The following is a 19,391-nucleotide window of genomic DNA, read 5'->3' as shown; positions in this document are numbered from 1 at the left end:
GTAGCAATGCTTAGGGCGACTGGGGTTGCATAAGGGAGTGGCGGTAGAGAGAGGTTCATACTTGTGATGGTTTAATATGCGATGATAAATAGAAGGGTAAATGCTATCTTAACTATTTCTCTCCTTTGTGATTACTTCTTCTCTCTTTGTCTTTTTTTCTCTGTTAGATATGTAAATGTCAATGAAACAATACAAAACTTAAATATCTTTAACACAGCACCAGCAGCAAATCTGGTTAGAAATGTTCCAAGAATTGGCTTGAAAATGTTATCATGATTCACAGAGAGAACATTTGTGAAGGGAGAACATGCTGCTCCCAAACAGGTTTTGTGCTTACGTCAGGAGCGGTGTTTTTTTTTTTCATTAGATGGAGTGAAAAGTGCTGAGTCCCGGTAATAAATGACGCTAGGGCATGTCCGTGAATCACTTGCTGTGCTTCTCAAGCTCATATCTCCTGCTATCAATCAGACTCTGTTCTTCCTCTGTTGTCCTGTGAGCAAACCGTGGTCAGAATAATGGATTGTGCCCGGTCTCAGCCACCTCACCTTTCCCCGGCAACCCTCGTCTGCTCACCTTCTTCAGAGCGAATGTTACTTGAGGGAGCAATGACTCAAAGCTGCTGTAGCGGGGGGCCAGTATGCCACGTTATTCTAAAGATAAAGTTGAATATTTAGATTCAGATATAGTAAAATACATTTTTTGTAATGGAATTAACTGAGTACTGTTGTTATTGTACTTTACTTAAATATTTCCAGTTTCTGCTACTTTCTACATCTAATTCGCTACATTTCATAGGGAATATTGTACGTTTTACTCCACTACATTCATCTGAGAGCTGGAGTTATAGGCTACTGGCTAATTTTCAGATTTAAGTTTTACATAAAAAAAACCATTTACAATACATTGCTAAAGATTCGATGGTTCCAAACCCCTTTGGCTTGTGACCCTTTATATAAAAGAAGTACCTAGTTGATGAAATTATTTCATTTCAAAGGTCCTAAATGTGAGATTGGGAGCATTTCTATTGCCCCCGCACGGCTCTCAACATAGCGACGGCTGAGCTGGCGGCCTGTAGCTAGCAGTGCTAACAGTGAAAACAAGGGCAACAGTGCTGACGATAGCGTTATCGGCTGTAACTGCCGTATGAGAGCAGTGCAGAGTTGCGGCCATGAGCTAGCCAGTGGGGCACGCTCACATGCACTAAAAGGCACGCACAGCTTGCCCGGCGATGTCAACAAAGTAAGGAGAAACTCAGATTAAAACCCACGCAGAGGGATTCATTTTCTGCTCAGGTAGACATTACTCCTCTATATCTTTAAATAGCAAATAGTTGTTGCTGTTATATATTAATGCTCTGGATATCGTATGGAACACCTTTAAATGATGGCTCAAGGCCCAAAAAGGAAAAAAATATCCAACAATTCACGAAAAAAGCAAAGATGAAATGCAAGTTAATACAAATGTATGAAGCACAACTATAACTTACTGTATGTAAAGTGGTTAAAACTAACTCCAGCTACAGCAGTAAAATGCTACTTATGCTTCAATGCAACTGTATTAACTAATAATGTCATATATAATAATACATAATTCACAGGAGCCACTTTTCTGCAGAACGAGTACATTTTGTTGATAATACCTCTGTAGACTACTTTAACACAAGTAGGATTTTGAATTTAGTACTTGTACGTGAAATTGAGTATTTTAACACTGTTATACTAATATTTTGACTTGATTAAAGCATCCAAGTACATTTTCCACCACTAAAAAGGCAAATATTTTAATATATCGTTTTGTTTTATTCCTGTTGACGACGAAGGGGGCCAAGCACAGACGAAACATCCTCCTGTATCGCTCTATACGGCCATTAATCACGTTTCATGGCTGATTCCAGGAGTCCATTAGGTGCTGATAACCTAATCTGTAATCTGAGAGCGGGATGCAGGATTGCTGTATAATGTGACTTGACTTGAAAGTCCTTCGCGAGATGCTTTAGCACCATGAACGAAACTATTTCTCAAGGTCCAAGCTTACAGTGAAGACGGATACTGTCCTTGTATCTACTCTTGAAAAAAATGGTTGTGAACATCATTTTAAGCCGTTTCAGTCACAGCGTATATATGATGAGCCCCCAGCACTGTAAACCTCTTAGTATCTCTTCAAGGTAATTTTATAGACACTCGCTTTTTTCTCTCTTCTACTCCCTCTCTCCATCTCTCAGAAAAGGCAACATATGAGATCAACTTCACGGTAATGTGACATCATAACATGTTGTCATGGTAACTTCACAGGGTGTAGTAACACTCGCAACAATGCTCTTTGAGACGTAAAAAAAGCTGTCAGCTGCTGATCGATGCTGCCGTTACTTCCTCCAAAACATTGCAGCAGCCAAACACAATACCAGTATCGATCAGGTGCTGGCAAGCTTGGAGATAAAAAGAGTAACTGCACACTCGCTCTGTTGAAGGAACTAGGTCCGACTTAACATCATGATTGTATTATATAGAAATCCCACCAGTTTCCTCTCCTTAATATTCACATCAGTGATGTTCACCACTACTGCTATCTGATATTATATCTGATATAATACTGTTAAAGGTAATAAACAATATTGTATATCTGCTAACATATCCCTTTGCAGCATAATACTAGAATTTGTATAAATGTATTTATTTATACAAGTACTATTGTCATTTGCAGGTAAATGTGCCGTGAAATTGAACCACCAAGTTAGAGACTTCTTATCTCCGGACACGCACAACCTCAAAATGAACTCATCATATCAAAATATATCTCATGAGCTATTACAGTATGATCATCTCACCCAAAGATTGAAAAACATGAACTACAATTTAGTTGTCCAGAGCTGATATACACACAAAGATCCACAACCACACAATCAATTTAAATCTAACTGAAAGACGAGATGAACCCAAAATTACATTTTATTCTGTTTGTCAGGTTGTTAGTCAGGTGATAGTAGGAGGGCTTTGAAGGTCTGTGAAACGCTATGACGACGGTAACAAAAACAGGATTACATACACAGCATCTCTCTCTCTCTCTCTCTCTCTCTTGCACATGCTCACACAAACACACTATAGATCCATGCACAGCGTGATCCATCAATCCAGCAGAGCATGCTCCTGCATCGCCCCAGCTGAGGCTGAGTGTTATTTTTGGGCCAACGCTCATCTCTGTTCACAGGCAAGAATCATGCAAAGGCAGGCAAACATAGTGGTAAGAGTACAAACACATGCACACAGAAAAAAACAACAAGGATCACACACATGAGCTGAGGCGGAGAAGCAAAACAGAGAGCACACCGTGCCGGTGTTTCTTTAAAGAGAAAATCCACCACCTTTTATGTGGATGTCCAGTCAGTGCTGATGGTAAATGTAGTTCACTGAAGAAATCAATTCCCTAGTGCGTGCTGTATTGACAGAGAAAGCTGATATTTCCTGCTTTGGAGTCGGGCTGACTGTGCCTACGTGTACCAGGATGCATTGCATACGAGCAGGGAATGTCAATGAAGGAAATGTTCTTACACCTAAACATAAAAATATAACCATACACCTTCTGAATTCAACTTTCTCTCTTAACTGCCTTGTTAACTCATCATATAACACAGTTCGTTCAAACTGGACAGAAACACAATAAAACTCGCCAAAACCATCAGTCCATTAGTCTTTACACTGTTCCTACAATCAGCACTTCTGGTTTGGTCAAAATAAATCCTAAATTCACAGAGTAAAGGCCTTTTCCCACCAGGGGTGTGATGAATAAACAACACGAAAATGTGAAATACTTGCCTGCAAATACTATATGTCTAGGGCTTTTATTGTGAAATGTAAGAACAGAAGGAGTGCATCTGGTCTGCGCTGCCTTTGTCAAGGTTGAAAGGAGTAATAAAGTTTGCTGTCCTGGTTCGGACTACAGAGCCTCTGTGTTGTTATTTCATAAATATAGGCGCAACTCAACCTGTTCCGTACAACATGGTTGGTTGATGTCTTTATTCGCTGTGCAAAAGCTCAGAAAAATCAACCTTGTTCCAAAAAAAAGTGCCGCTTTTTCATCGCAATAATTTGCGTTCTGTGTGAAAATATTCTTGACAAAAACAACAGTTTGAAAAAATATATTTCCGTGCGAATGAATCACATGAAAAAAATGCCCCCAGTGTGTAAAAGGCCTTAGGACGTGAAATGCCGATATGCCGGCTCTACACGCTATTTTCCCCCGCTGTATCGCTCTGCCATGCGGTGGCCCATGACAAATGACAAAAAATTACGCCCCAAAATTGCCCTTCTGGTCTTGGTTGTGTTTTCCAGTTTATTATCAGATCACGAAGAAGGTTTCCAGCACACCTCTGTCCGAGTGAGGAGCACAACTTTCACGCATAGTAACGCGCACACGGCTCGCTCTCTCTGGGTTGTCGTCGGCGACAGCATCTAACAAAAACTGCCGCTCATTACAGCAGAATGATTCAGTTTCTGTTGGCATCGGAGGGAAATCTGAGCAAAGGCTCCATCAGTTGGTGTTTGCTCTCGGCAGCTCAGGTTCTGGACGGTCTCCGCCAGCCAGATCCCCCTCCGCAGCTGTCGTATGGTGAGTTTACAAAGGGGACCCAATCGCAGAGTAACAGGCAGGACAGGTAGTTAGAAATAAAAGCGAGCTTTAATAGAGCTGAAAAATCCAAAACAACAAAAGGCAGGGAGGGGAACCAAGTACCAAAAGAACAAATAGAAACAAACAACAAAAACCAAACAGAGGACCAAAACCAAAAATCACAAACCAGGGAAACACGAGGAACACCAGAATCAGAGCAGGAGGAAACAAGGAACACGGAGGACAAGGTAGACGGGGCTGGAGAGACAAACGAACCGACAAGGACAGAGGGGAACACACAGGCTAAAATACAGGACATGATTACACACAGGTGAAACAAATCAGGGCGGGGCAGACAATCAACAAAAGGCGGGAAAACAAACAAAGGAGGGAAGTAAAACCAGACAAGACACAGGAGGAGTGAATTACCAAAATAAAACAGGAAACACCGGAATAATATAGAAGACACCAAATCCCAAATCACAAAAGTAAATAACCAGAGACTGGCACAGCCAGAACATGACAGCAGCAGCCTCGAGCGGCCTCTCTCTGGCTAAATATCCGAGTCAGCCAAAACACTGTGAAATGTACACTGTGAAAATCCTCATCCATAACATCCTCTGCACTCATATTTTGAGATGCCAGGCTATTTCACACTATATCCCTAACTCAGTTAGATAGAGATAAGGTTGAAAATCGTCTTCTAATTTTCCTTTTAATACAGTACCTCTGCAAATCGGGGAGAAAAGTACAAAAACGACTGGCATTTTTCAATATAATTCTTGTTAAAAAAGCATAGCCATAATTGTCAAAAGTGGGTGTTTTGAGACCAACAAAGCACCATGACTCACTCTTTCACAACACCTCAGTTTGTGTGGAAGGTTTGCATTCGAACATCCTGGATTCAAGACGACAGCACAATGCCGTCTCACCGACGAAACTGCAAATTTTATAGCCAAATCAAACTAAGCCTTCTGCATTTCCGTGTTCCATTTAGCAATCCCTCTTGTCCTTTAAGGTTTTATCAGTATTCTGGAGATAGAGCGTCACATTATGCAGCGCCAACTACCCTGGCATTATCTCTGCTTGTGACAGATCGGCCTGCCATTGTGCCTGCCACAGTGCAGTGTGCATTAACATTAAACAGCTTGGCTGGCCGTTTGCCTGTCTCCGCGTCCTCCAGGAATACAAGGAGACTCGGCAGCCATGAAGGCAACTTGGAAAGCACCTGTCACTGCCAATGGCTCGGCGCACAAAGCCCGTGAAATCCACCACCTGAACCGCTGCTTCACTCATTAACAGCACTTCAAAGAAATGAAGGAAAGGATGAAATTCAATAACAGTGGAGTACTCACATAATTTGATGCCAGGTCTGGATGTAGATAGTCAATGCCTGAAATGTGATTTGGACATTAATCAGTGATATAATTAAGCCTGAAAGGGAGAGCTTTACAGAAGTGTCTTATTGCTATGTCACCACAGTTTCATATTGATTTAGTTTTGTTCTTAACAAATAACAACAAAATCGACAGAAAATAAATCACCAACAATGTGATGATTTACTACTTTTCTCCAGTTACTTCAAAACATGTATATCTTTGGGTTTTAAACTGGAAATGTGATCGTGCCCCCTCGGGCCCTGTGCGATTAAGCTATCGTATATCACAGGTGTATCAATGGCATTAAGAAAAAAAATCAAGGCAAACTTGCTATTTTGTGCCTGTTTATTTTTAGGATTATTTTACTTATTTACGTTATTATACTTAGTTCTACATTATAATATTGTATTTGTGCATTCTGTCCTATTTAGACACCTTATTCCTACACTATGCTAAGACAGGAAGTAGTCAGAGGCCTCGCATTCACAAGTGTATCACATCTGATTGCAACATTTTACCAGTGATAGAGTAACACAAATCCTTCAGAATAAAAGTTGACAAAACATGCAGTAAGCTTTTTTTTTACTTATTAAAGGAACAGTGTGTAACATCTTGGGGGATCGAGTAGCAGAAATGGAATATAATATTCATAACTGTTTTCATTAGTGTTTAATCACCTGAAACTGAGAATCGCTGTATTTCGTTAGCTGATAGATGATATCTAGGGAGCGGAGTCCACCATGTTGCTCCGCCTTGTTTCTACAGTAGCTCAGAACGGACAAACCAAACACTGGCTCTCAAGAGACACTTTTGCGTTTTTGCGTTACCTGAACGCCACTATAGTTCTCCATTTTAGCACTTTAGCTTTCCTCGACTCAAAGTCAATGGGTTTTTAGTTAGATGCCTGAAATAAGGTCTGTGGTTAACAAAAGCTAAAGAGATTTTAACGTTTTGTTCTACAATATAAAAAAAAACTAATTTTGAACTTATGTGTCTTAAAAAAGGCGGTTGCTAACAAGTAGCTAAATGAAACTACTAAACGTCATCACATCTTTACAGCCCGGTTGTGCGTACTCGCACTCATGCCACTGTGGTGTAGTTCGTTTGCAGCCTAAATTTAGCATTTTACTTCTGGCGATTGCATTCACACTTTGTGAAGATTATCTGCTGAACAAAACATGTTAGTATCATAAACGTTTGTTTGCCACAGAGCTTATTTTCTGCAACAATCCTAAACCCAATGGAAAAATCACATTGGCTATTTGTCAAGGAAACCAGGGCGATGCTAATTTCCTGGTTGGCCTACAAAAATATGTCCCTGCAGCACTCTATTCAGTTGGTTGCAAACTGCAACCACACCACTAGATGCTGTCAAATCCTACACACTGCACCATTAACTCCATATTGGGTGATGTTAATTTCTGAGAAGAATTCAATGATTCTTCAGTATCCACTATATCCACTAACTAGTTTTGCTAGTTTGTAGATACATGGTTTTCATAGCACAGTGAGCTTTGGTCCTGTGTCTTATATTACATCACAGTTTGATATAGTGAATCACCTTTAGAGAATGACAAATAAATATTCCTCATAACAAATTATCACCATGTACATATATATATATATATGTATTCTGGAGAGCGACCTTTTCTTACTGTTCATTGCATTGTAAATTAAACGGATGTGAACAAAGTAATTAATTAAATCAACTCGGTTTAATGCAGGTATAATTGTGTGTTTTCAGACAGCGCTCAAGGCTAAGAAACAGCGGCACTTTACACTCACCGTCGTCCATGATTGCGATGGTAACTCCTTTGCCCGTGTAGCCCAGTTGCCAAGCTTCAGCCACATTAAGATCCAGCCCAGGGGTCCCGTCTGCCTGGCCTGTGTTTATCTAATCACTCAGACAATATGGAAAACATCCATGAGTCATGGCACCCAGGTGAGCCCGCCATTAGAAAATTAGTCAACATGGAGGATGTGTGTGTGTGTGTGTGTGTGTGTGCGTGTGTGTGTGTGTGTGTGTGTGTGTGTGTGTGTGTGTGGTTATGAATAAGGACTGCTTGGGGGGGTGGGAGAGTGAAGGTGAGAAGAAGGGGAAGTAAATGTCAGCGATACGACACGCCAGATGACTGACAGCAAGCTTGCCGCGGCGTAAAAGTCACGCTTGCCAGTTAGGGTAAACAAGAGGGGAGGAAACCAGGGCGGCACGGATGCAGCGATGAGATGTGCGCGGACGGTATTGGCAAGGCTAATTACCGAATGAATAACAACGTTGATTCAGAAAGTAGCGGGGAATATGCCTGGCCTCTGAGTAATTAAAGTGGAGAAATGTGGGCTGGTGCTGAAGGTCAGGCGGCATGCAGGCAGCTGCTCGGCTGATTACTCACCAGATACCACTGTTTGGTGAATAGAGGGTCACTCATGTTGACTTCAATATCATTGATATCTCTGTAGCCTCGCTTCTGACGACTGAAACCTTCTTGCTCAGAGACGTTCTTCACCTGGGGGAGGAAAGCGAAAGAAATGCCAGGTCAGGGTCAGCTTAAAAGGAAACAAATGATCTCACTCTTCTAAAAGGATCACGCATGAGCAAAATGAAATCGAGGTGCACACAAGCAAGACTAGAAATAGGATTTGTGATGACGGGTGAGATGTAGGCGCTCCGTGTGCATGGAAATCAGCAGACCCAGCTGCGCTCTACTATACCATGAAGGTAGAACGTCATGTAAATCAAAAGGGCTATTCTTTTCCTCCTAATCAGAGGGACTGCAGCTGGAGCCAAGGCTTCCAAACTCACCTGCTGCCACACAAGAGATGCTTTTTTCTCTCCTCTCGGTACATTTTCAACAAAAAGCCGCAGCAATTACACTCACAAATACGCCTGTTTCTTTGAATCATCAAAGACGCTCGCAGGCGGGTGAACAGCTGGGTTTTTGGATTACAAATGCTCGCTGAAAGCTGCCACAATACCATTTATCAAGAAGACAACAGAGGACATAGATGATGGGGATAAATGTCTTGAGATTTAGGTGTTTGATTAGCTGGCGGCTGTCGTCAAAAAATTGTGTGTCTTTGACCGTGTTCTATTTTCATTCCTGCTATGGAAATCAAGTCAACAATACACTCCCAATATTTCACCGCCTTCATCTCCGTGAGGGATTGTGAGGATGACGGCAATCAACGGTAGCCAATCGATTCAGTCGTTCTAATTAGGGATCGCATCCCATTTCCTGTGCGGTTTCATCACCTTCACACATTTGGAAAAAGAGGTTAAGGAGAGGAAAAAGGAAGCATGAGTTATTTAATCTACTACAGTCTTGAAATACCTAACCCGTGCCTGAAGTGAAGCTCTCAATTTACCAACAATCTGCTTGTCACTAAGGTCTCAAGGACAACGATTTCAACTGAAAGTTAAGGTCCTTTTCTGTCTCTTTATGTGCAGGTGTTCTGGAAAGACTGGCAACTGTCATAACATAAAATAAAACACAAAAAATAAATAGACATTTCATTGACAAATATTTGTTTATTATATTTTAATAGGGCTGTCAGTCGATTAAAATGTTAAATCCTGATTAGTCGCATGATTTTCCATAGTTAATTGTGATTAATCCCAAATTAATCACATTTTTTAGTTGTTCAAAATGTACCTTAAAGGGAAATTTGTCAAGTATTTAATACTCTTATCAACGTTGGAGTGGGAAAATATGCTTGCTTTATGCAAATGTATGTATATATTTATTTTTGGAAATCAATTACCAACACAAAACAATGACAAATATTGTCCAGAAACCCTCACAGGTACTGCATTTAGCATAAAAAATATGCTCAAATCATAACATGGCAAACTACAGCTCAACAGGCAACAACAGCTGTCAGTGCGTCAGTGTGCTGACTTGACTATGACTTGCCCAAAACTGCATGTGATTATCATAAAGTGGGAATGTCTGTAAAGTAGGGCTGCACAATTAATGCAAATTTTACCAAAATCGCAATATGGCCTACTGCAATTTTCAAAATTAAATATTGTGATGCTGCAGAGATGTCCTGGCCTACACATCATATTCTACAGACTTAAGAAAACAGCTTTGTTTCGTACAGATCCCCGCAAAAATCACACCATAATCATTTTTATACTATGTTATTCAATGAAAATGAGAATAATGATGTAAACATTATCATTCCCTCTAATATCACAAATCATATCGCAATTGCAATATCAGTCAAAATAATCTCAATTATATATTTTTGGATGGATGGACAATGGATTCCTTAGGTTTTCTAGTTTGATATGATACCAGTATTTCTCTCTTTAAAACTGAGTCCGCTACAACCAAAAAAATCACAAGTTGCCTTAATGCGTTAAAGAAATTAGTGGCGTTAAAACAAATTTACGTTAACGCGTTATTATCGCGTTAACTTTGACAGCCTTAATTTTCATACCTGAAAATGTTTTTTCCACAGTGTCAAAGCAGGTCCCTGTGGCTAAATGTTCCTCTTGTGCTTGCCCTTAGCAAATCCACTCTAGTGTGACTGAGAGAAACAGGCATTGTCCGGTGTGTTTACCACCACAGATAAGAGAGCACAGCAGCACTTAAGATGGCCTTTTAAAACGGCCAAAGCCTATTCATCCAGATCTTTCTTTTATGGCACACTCTGAGCAATCAGGAGGCACACACACTGTAAATCAACACAAGTCCTTTAAATGACAAGTCAGTTCTGAAAAAATAATCATTTGCATACTTGGAAAGGATTTCTCTTTTTGAATTGGCCTCATGTTACATTTGTCGTCACATCATTTTTATTCACATTCGAAGGGGGAACTACCAGCTCTTTCTACATTATCCCTGCATTTCAACACCCCCCTTCTCTCCATCCATCACCAATTTATTCCGTCACTTGGCAGGAGAGCCGGTATTTCCTTTGAGACGGCATGTCATGCTGCCCACTCACAACATCAAACAGTACCCATGCACCACCGTCACTCTCCGCCTTTGCCCACTGCCTGCTCACAATGCTCCAGTTCACTTCAAATCAAAGAGCCGTGCCGCCGCCTCTCTCCTTCCTCCTCGTCCTCCGGGCTTTCCCAGGCATGTGTCTTTCAGGGTCAGGGGATGCTGCTCATTCACAGAGATTTATTCTATTTCTCCACCTTTATTTATTTCACGGTATGCCTTAAATAGATTTTGAATGTGTTCGTCTCATGTAAAAAACATGGGAGGAAGGAACCACGGATGGATTGGGTTGAAGGCACGGATGTGTGCATGAATAGACGTCTTATTTGAAATCAATGTGGGACATGAGATGTAAAAGGACAAGAGAGGACGCAGAGAAAGATGCAGAGGAAAAGAAGGAAAAGCTAATGGCTGAGTCAGAAGTGGGTCAACATGCTCCACTAATAGAGTCCAACAGAGAACAGGGCTCCTGGGACAAATCCATCCAATACACTCGACGCTACATTCAGGGCTGCTGCTCAATTAGACATGTTTTGAAGTATATTACATTTGTGTGTAATGAGAAAATTAACAGATTACTACAAAAAGGTCACTCTCTTTTTTTAATCTTTTAAAATTATTTTTTCATACATGCATAAATGTTCAAATGCAACAACCTATAGCTCCTCTCTTTATGACAGGTGTAAAACTGAGATATGTCCGCCTTGAAACACGTGAGGAAGACCCTCCAGAATGATAAACAGGCAACATTAAATCACACTGGCTGACCTCGTCCATTCCAGAGATGCACAGAGATCAATGACCGCAGTGTTGCATATGAGCATGTCAAGCTATCTGATTAAAACACAGCATCTGGAACGTGCACATATACCTGCCCGTGTCCACGCTGTCTCGCTTCCATTAGCTGTATTAGCTCGGTGGAGCGGCTCGCATTTATTTTCATTAGCACCTCTCACAACCGCAATTAGAGAGGTTAGTTGATGGTGTGCAGCAGGACCTCCACTTTCACCGCCTCCGACGGTGAACGGAGCTAAACACACAGAGCTCAGCACGCAGCCAAACGGTGTTATTTAGACGAGAGCTGGAAGACACGGTAGATCTTTGTGTTTTATATTATGTGAAGTACAGCCAACGATTTGTCAATTTATCAATGAGTCCATCGACAGAAAATGTACATACAAATAAAGTAATTCCAGCTTCTCAAATGTGAGAATTTGATTCTTTCCCTTGTCTTATTAGTGTTAATTAAATATCTTTGGGTTTTGGACTGTTGGTCAGAAAGGAAAAAGCACCTTAAGCTCTGGAAATTGTGATCCACATCCACATCCAAAATTAAATACATTATTACAGCTTATAACGTAACGTAATCCATTGGACTTGAAATATAAATTAACTTCCTATTGGAATAGCATATTAGCATTAGGGCTATCAAAGTTAACGCGATAATGCGTTAACGCAAATTCATTTTAACGCCACTAATTTCTTTAACGCATTAACGCAACTTGCGATTTTTAGGTCGTAGCTCAGTTTTAACGCTGACAAATCCATTGGTACCAACCATGTCATACTAGCTTGTCGCAAAGAACGCTGAATAACGCTCCAAACTTGCGCTCAATTTTGGCGAGGGAAAACTGGCGTGGGTAATTTCAAAGGTGTCCCTTGACCTCTGACCTCAAGATATGTGAATGAAAATGGGTACCTACGAGTTCTCCTTTACAGACATGCCCACTTTATGATAATCACATGCAGTTTGGGGCAAGTTATAGTCAAGTCAGCACACTGACACTGACAGCTGTTGTTGCCTGTTGGGCTTGAGTTTGCCATGTTATGATTTGAGCATATATTTTTATGCTAAATGCAGTACCTGTGAGGGTTTCTGGACAATATTTGTCATTGTTTTGTGTTGTTGATTGATTTCCAATAATACATTTGCATAAAGCAAGCATATTTGCCCACTCCCATGTTGATAAGAGTATTAAATACTTGACAAATCTCCCTTTAAGGTACATTTTGAACAGATAAAAAATGTGAGATTAATCACGATTCAATATTTTAATTGATTGACAGCTTTAATTAACATATTAGAATATAACTCATGTTACGATAATTTAAAATACTTTATCATTTGCGATGAAAATGCAGTACCACTGCTATACACCGACAACTAGGCCTACTTTCTGTATGTGTCTTATCAAAATGCTTCACAGGAATGCGTATAAACACAAATTGTACAATACAAAAATGGAACATGACAAGGAAACACATTCAAAGAAAAAAAAGTCCCTAAACAAATCCAACACCATATCACCAAAAGGCACATCTTTAAAACAGAGTTTCAGTAAGTGATTTGGAGCTGGATATTGAATTAGTGGCATTCCACAGGGTTTTGAGTTGCCCTGATGGAACAAAACAAACTATTAGTCGCTTAATAATTAGAGTCAGAAAGCACCAAGGATCTTGCAGCTTATAATAGTATTACAGTATGTCTAGTATCTATTTATCTTTAATGACGCATTTTTGTTCTTCTGTCCTTGTTTTCCACACATCAACCATAACTCATTAAAATGCACTTGTGAATATTCAGGTTAGGGTTAGAGATTTTTATTTTTCAGAATGAAGCTGCAAATGAATTGTTCAGTTGGCGGATGGAAACCTTCCTCTTATCATCATTGTGAGGATGGGACGAATGATTTCCTGTTAATGACTACTGGCATGCCATCAGTCAGTGTTCGACTTGACAGTTGCTATAATGAACGCTCCAATCATACAGTAAGACACTGACTTGGGACCAGTGCTCCTGCCATTCTCATCATCCAACCCGATGTCACGCCAAAGCGTGTAATAGAGCCGCCCGTCCACCTGATGATAGCATGTTGGTGTCACGTTTTGCCTCGCAGAGATGTGAATATTACACGTGTATGAAGGAACAGTACCAGCCGGGGGTAACAGACTACTTACTTTTTGATTGGCCATAAAATAAGTAAGTAAACAAAGTAAAATACTTTGGAAAACATGTCAAAAACATAACTTAACTTACAAAACAAAACACCGGTCTTCTGGTTGAATGCATTTCCACTGCAGTCAGTACAGACGCCTTGCACATTATTAATAATGATAATAATAATAAATATATATAAATATAGCGCTTTTTTGGAACTCAAAGACACTTAACAATATAAACGGGAAGCGGTGTGAGACAAACGACACATACAGGCGCACACTCGTACACACACACACACACAAATGGTTAAGAGTGGGGGCTAGGAGTAGGCAGAGGAGAAGAGATGGGTCTTGAGGCGGGACTGAAATAGTGGGGATTCAGAGTCTCTGATGTCTTGTTGGAGGGAGTTCCAAAGCCTGGGAGCTGCCATGGACAATGCACTGTCCCTAAAGCTGAGAAGGTTGGACTTGGGAGTGGAGAGGAGACCAGCCGAGGTGGATCTGAGGGACCGTGAGGGTTGGTAGGGGGAGAGGGGGTCAGAGAGGTAGGGGGGAGCAAGTTGGTGCAAGGCTTTGTTGGTTGAGGGTCAGGATTTTGTCGTTGATCCGGTGAGAAACAGGGAGCCAGTGGAGGTCTTTTAGGACTGGGATGATGGGGTACCATGATTTGATGTGAGTTAGGAGTCGGGCAGTTGCGTTCTGGACCAGTTGGAGTCTAAAGATGGAGGTAATGCTTATACCGTACGGGAGAGAGTTGCAGTAGTCGAGGCGGGAGGAGATGAAGGCGTGGATGAGCTTCTCGGCAGCAGGGCGTGCGAGAGAGGATCTGATCTTAGTAATATTGCGCAGGTGGTAGTAGGAGATTTTGACAACTTGGCGGATGTGAGGCTCAAGGGAGAGGGTGGGATCAAATATCACGCCACGGTTGCGTGCTTGGGAGATGTGGGAAACAGTGATGCCATCAATGGTGAGTGTGGGGTTGTTGAGTTTGCTGTGGGTAGATTTGGAGCCGATGAGTAAGAGTTCAGTTTTGTCGCTGTTGAGTTTGAGAAAATTCTGTTGCATCCAGGTTTTTATTGCAGAGAGGCAGGAGTTGATGTGGGAGAGGGGTGGGTTGTGGGAGGAGTTGGTGCTGAAATATATCTGCGTGTCATCAGCGTAACAGTGGAAGTCCAGGTTGAAATGGCGGAGGATCTGACCGAGGGGGAATATATAGATGATGAAAAGGACTGGACCGAGTACAGAGCCTTGGGGTGCACCTTGTGTGACTGTAGATGGGGCAGAGGGGTTGTTTTGAAGGGAGATGAAATGTGATCTATTGGTGAGGTAGGACCGGAGCCAGCTGAGTGTCATTATCGTGTCATTCATAAGCCTTTTCGTGCGACTGGGCCACACAATTCACACTCTAGCCTATAGCAAGAGTGTCATTAATGTGCATCAACATCAGCATGATAAATCAATAATCTATTCATTACAGAGATCATTCCCACGGCGTTAAATACAAGGCTTTGTCACAGCCGTCGGCGTTCCGTATCACCACACAAGGCACCCTTTAGGATGAAACGTACCGGGCGTTCCATTAACTATAATGTAAACCCATCCGTGGCAACAGTAAAGGCTCATAGAAAGTGTGCCGAGAGTGTGGTGACATAGTTTAAAGAGCGAAAAGACACACCAAGGGCGGAAGCGGAGGTGGATGGGCACAACAAACACAAGACTTCCATCCAGAAGGCCGCTGTTCGTGTCTTGTGCATTAAGTTTCACTTTCACGTTACAATCAGTACTCCCATCACAACAGGGCCCTAAGTCGCTAGCTAGACTCTTCTCCTCTGGAGTGGTGGAATGAGTTCCCAGACTCCATGCGATCTGCAGAGTCCCTTTCCACCTTTAAGAAAGAGCTAAAAACCCAGCTCTTTCATGCACACCTCCACACCTAATGACATTGATGCTATTGATGATGTTGATGATGATGATATTGATGACGTTGTTGATGTTGTTAATGATGATGATGATAAAAAATATATATATATACACCCTGTGCATTGCCTATGTGCACTACCTGTGTCCGATCGGATTTGAAGCTGTTGTTGGTACTAACTTACGATGTTCCCTCCTATCTACTGTAGATCCTTGCTTGTATTGTACGAACTCGCAGATGTACGTCGCTTTGGACAAAAACGTCTGCTAAATGCAAACGATCAGCTGTTTGTTCGTGTCCCGTTTTCACAATGTTTAGTATAATTTTCACTACAAAATGTAGTAGTTTTAAGCCCAGTTTTTTTCTAAACCTAACTAAATGGTTTTGTTCCCTAAACCTAAAGTGACACCAAGGGGCGTGACAAAACAGCGGTAAGTGAGTCGGGATGAGAATGTGTTGCTTATTTCATCTTTCTGGCTATATTGAATAATATCTTCATAATGTTGGCTTCTCATTACAGTAAGTTCTGTATTTATCTAGTGGTTTGTGATGTCATGTGGTGTGTCCCCGGTGAGCTCTGTTTGCTCTGTGTACCGTTGGTGTTTTCAGCATATCAGAAGCTGTAATAAATACTTGACTTCAGCAAGCTAGGTGCATGCAACTTTCTTGTTAAAATCCTGATTTTGCACTGTATTCTACATGAACGCTAGTCTCAAAATAACCACTGTCACTGCCTTTTCGCAGTGTGCCATCTCTGAGTGTGTGTGCGCTCACCCTGCGGTCTTTTTGGAGCCGCTGTTTGCTGCGGGCACTGCGTTTGCTCCGCCTCTTGGAAGTGTCCTGAGGATAGAAGTGAAAGAGCCCCTCTCCAAAGGGAAGCTGGGTAAAAAAAAACAAGAGAAGAAGATTCATCAGGAGCAGAAGAAACACAGATGAGAACAAACACAGAGGCAGCAATCAGAACAATCCAGTGTGTGAACTGCCAATACAAAACACACAATAGATTATAAATGGAGGAGAAGGAGAGCAGGTCATCGTCCAGGTGTGAACAAGAGCCCTGATTCCCTCTGGCTTTCAGCGAGGCTTTTCTATTTTAAGGCGCTGGAGAACAGTGCTGGAATCAACCATAATAAATCACAAGGGCATGGGAAATGAGATGCATCATCCAGAGCGTTCCCTCCGGCGCTGTGCACAGATTAAAGACCCCCTTATGCTAGTAACAGCCAGGGTACGGGTCAATCCTCAAAATAAACGCTTTCAGACTCGCCTGTCAGATCTAATGTGAAAATGAAATTCTCAGGGAAGGAAGAGGATTATTTGTGTCTTCCACTGCTCTTTAATTCTACCGTTGTAGCCAAGAAAACAGACGAAAGCTCATGTATAGGATGCAAATAACAAAGGCTGCACATCCATTGAATGCTCTTACATTTTCTTTTCTTTTTATAATATTGGCTGATAGCAGATTTCTCTTTTATCTCTCATTGTGCGCACATTTATATGTGTGTCTCGATTTCTGTGCCCTGGTCTAGTTAATTAAGCAACAATAGGAGATAATTCAAACGACACAGACATTGTTTAATGATGCATATCCCATTAAGACAAATATAGCTGCAGATTACATAACCTAGGAGGCTGGGAGGCAGTAGGTAGGGTGGGGGGAGAAAAGGAACAGGACTGGTGATGCTGCACAACCGCCACACAGACATTATGATGAGTTACAGATTGAAACACGTTTTTTTGTTATTGTGGAGGTGAAGAAAATCCCCCATTCAGAGCAGAGCAGACACCCCTCTGTTCAACCGCTACGCCTCACTGGGTAAGGCTCCGGCCAATTTCACCCACACATTTATTTTGACATGTGACAAGGCACACACACTGTCAGGGAATAATTTCCATTGGCCTGTAATAAATGGGCTGTTAGGTCTTTTGACATGTCGTGATGCGTGCTGCATTTGACAAGCTATTTAATGAGACTGTATTGTCTCAGGTGAGTAAAATGCCATGTAGGCTATATATGTCAGGATATATATATGCAATTTAAATACACTATGTAGTGTGTGAGAGTTTTTTTTTTTTTTTATAAATGTTGCACAATTTCAAGTAAACCAGGCACTCAAAGTAATTCAACGTAAATAAAAGAGAGATCACACTTCAACTTCATGTTGTGAGAGATGTAATGTAAAAAAAAAAAAAAGCATCTTTCACACACACACAAAAAGCATATTTTGCTTTATATTACACTGATGTGTTTGGAAATCTAAATGAATTAGGCCTGTGGACAGCTGTGAGTCCCCAGGGCCATACATACATAGGCCAATGGGTAACCTAACCAGGGCCTGCATCTGACTAGGAATGACGTCATCAAATTAAGCAAAAAGTGTAATGAAGTCAAACCAAAAATAAAACCTCTCGTAAATCTATAGGGACTGCTTGTGTTGCTAGATAGCCTTCTATATGTTTCACTATATTTCTGATAGTGAGGATGGATAGAAACGTTGCCAAATAGGTTTATATTTTAGCAGTTTATCCAAATATTTTTTTCAATAATAAATCATTTATTAAAGTTTTTTCCTCTTGGAGAAAACAACAACAAAACAAGCTATAAATAGTGCCAGTTTTCCTTCCTCCTTCCTCCTACCTTTCTGGCACTCTGGTACCCATGTTGTGTTGCAAGTTGGTGCGCCTCGTCCTGCGCGTCCTCATGCAACTGAACCAGGAGATGGTCCGTCAACACTCCGTCTGCAGCAGCAGTCTGCGTCGTCGCCAGCAGCATCAGCATCAGCACCACCAGCGCGTTCAGCAGCACCATAAATCCCACGGCTGTCCCATGTCGGGGAGATCCACGCATCGTGTCTGGCTGGCTTGTGTCAATCCTGCCTGTCTGCCTGCCTGCCTGAAATCAGTGTGCGGGATGCTCCTCAGCTAAAGATGGGAGGAGGACGAGGAGGAGGAGGAGGATGTAGAATCAAAGCTCTTGCGGACGCATCTCCTCGTCGTCGGCTGATGATGAGACCAGATGTACAAGTTGAGATGATTTCACCGAGCTGCAGCCTGCTGGGTGCTGTGGTGCTGAGTGATGGGGAGGTCGTGTGTTGTGGACCGAAACCTGCATCCTCAGCTTTCTCTCTCTCCTCCTCTTCCTCCTCCTCTTCTCATCTGTAATTCATTTACCTTACTCGCTCGGGTCGTTTGTGCGCGTGACGTTGGACCAATGGGCTCTGGAGGGTGTGTCCCGATGTCCCCACCCCCCCTCTCCCCAGGATGCGCTTGGGGACACTTTTCAGCATCCTTGGAGAATTCCCCCCTCCATCACCCATCACCCTCACAGTGGATGTGGATTGGATTGATTAGTAGCAGATGCTGGAATGAAAAAAACAGGTTCTCTCTCTATAGGGACTATAGTGTGCTATATATAGCATCATGGTGACCTTTTTGAAAGGAATACCTCCTTCATATTCACATATTTCTACAACATTTACTATTCAGCCTGCAGTTCCCTTTTCTTTTCTTTTTTTAACAAAAATGACATTCATCGTACTGCCTGTATTATGACGGCTCTGACCCTCTTTGTGTAGTGGAATGTAAGAACAGTCCCAT

At 41.7% G+C, this 19,391-nt stretch overlaps 1 protein-coding gene across 1 annotated transcript in view; it reads right to left on the bottom strand.

The window, feature by feature from the left end:
• pcsk2 (proprotein convertase subtilisin/kexin type 2) overlaps window positions 1-18,963 on the bottom strand; it is a 39,329-nt gene extending 20,366 nt beyond the window's left edge. Inside the window, exons 1-5 of the mRNA XM_074646086.1 lie at window positions 18,433-18,963; window positions 16,569-16,673; window positions 8,372-8,485; window positions 7,767-7,875; window positions 5,958-5,995 (exon numbers count right to left, since the gene is read on the bottom strand). Coding sequence (XP_074502187.1) covers window positions 5,958-5,995; window positions 7,767-7,875; window positions 8,372-8,485; window positions 16,569-16,673; window positions 18,433-18,642 — 576 coding nt within the window. The 5' untranslated portion in view covers window positions 18,643-18,963. The remainder of the gene's footprint in view (window positions 1-5,957; window positions 5,996-7,766; window positions 7,876-8,371; window positions 8,486-16,568; window positions 16,674-18,432) is intronic.
• Between the last annotated feature and the right edge of the window lie 428 nt (window positions 18,964-19,391).

Source organism: Sebastes fasciatus, chromosome 9, assembly GCF_043250625.1.
Source record: "Sebastes fasciatus isolate fSebFas1 chromosome 9, fSebFas1.pri, whole genome shotgun sequence".
NCBI classification, from domain to species: Eukaryota; Metazoa; Chordata; class Actinopteri; order Perciformes; family Sebastidae; genus Sebastes; species Sebastes fasciatus.
This window is presented reverse-complemented; position numbering and strand designations above follow the sequence as displayed.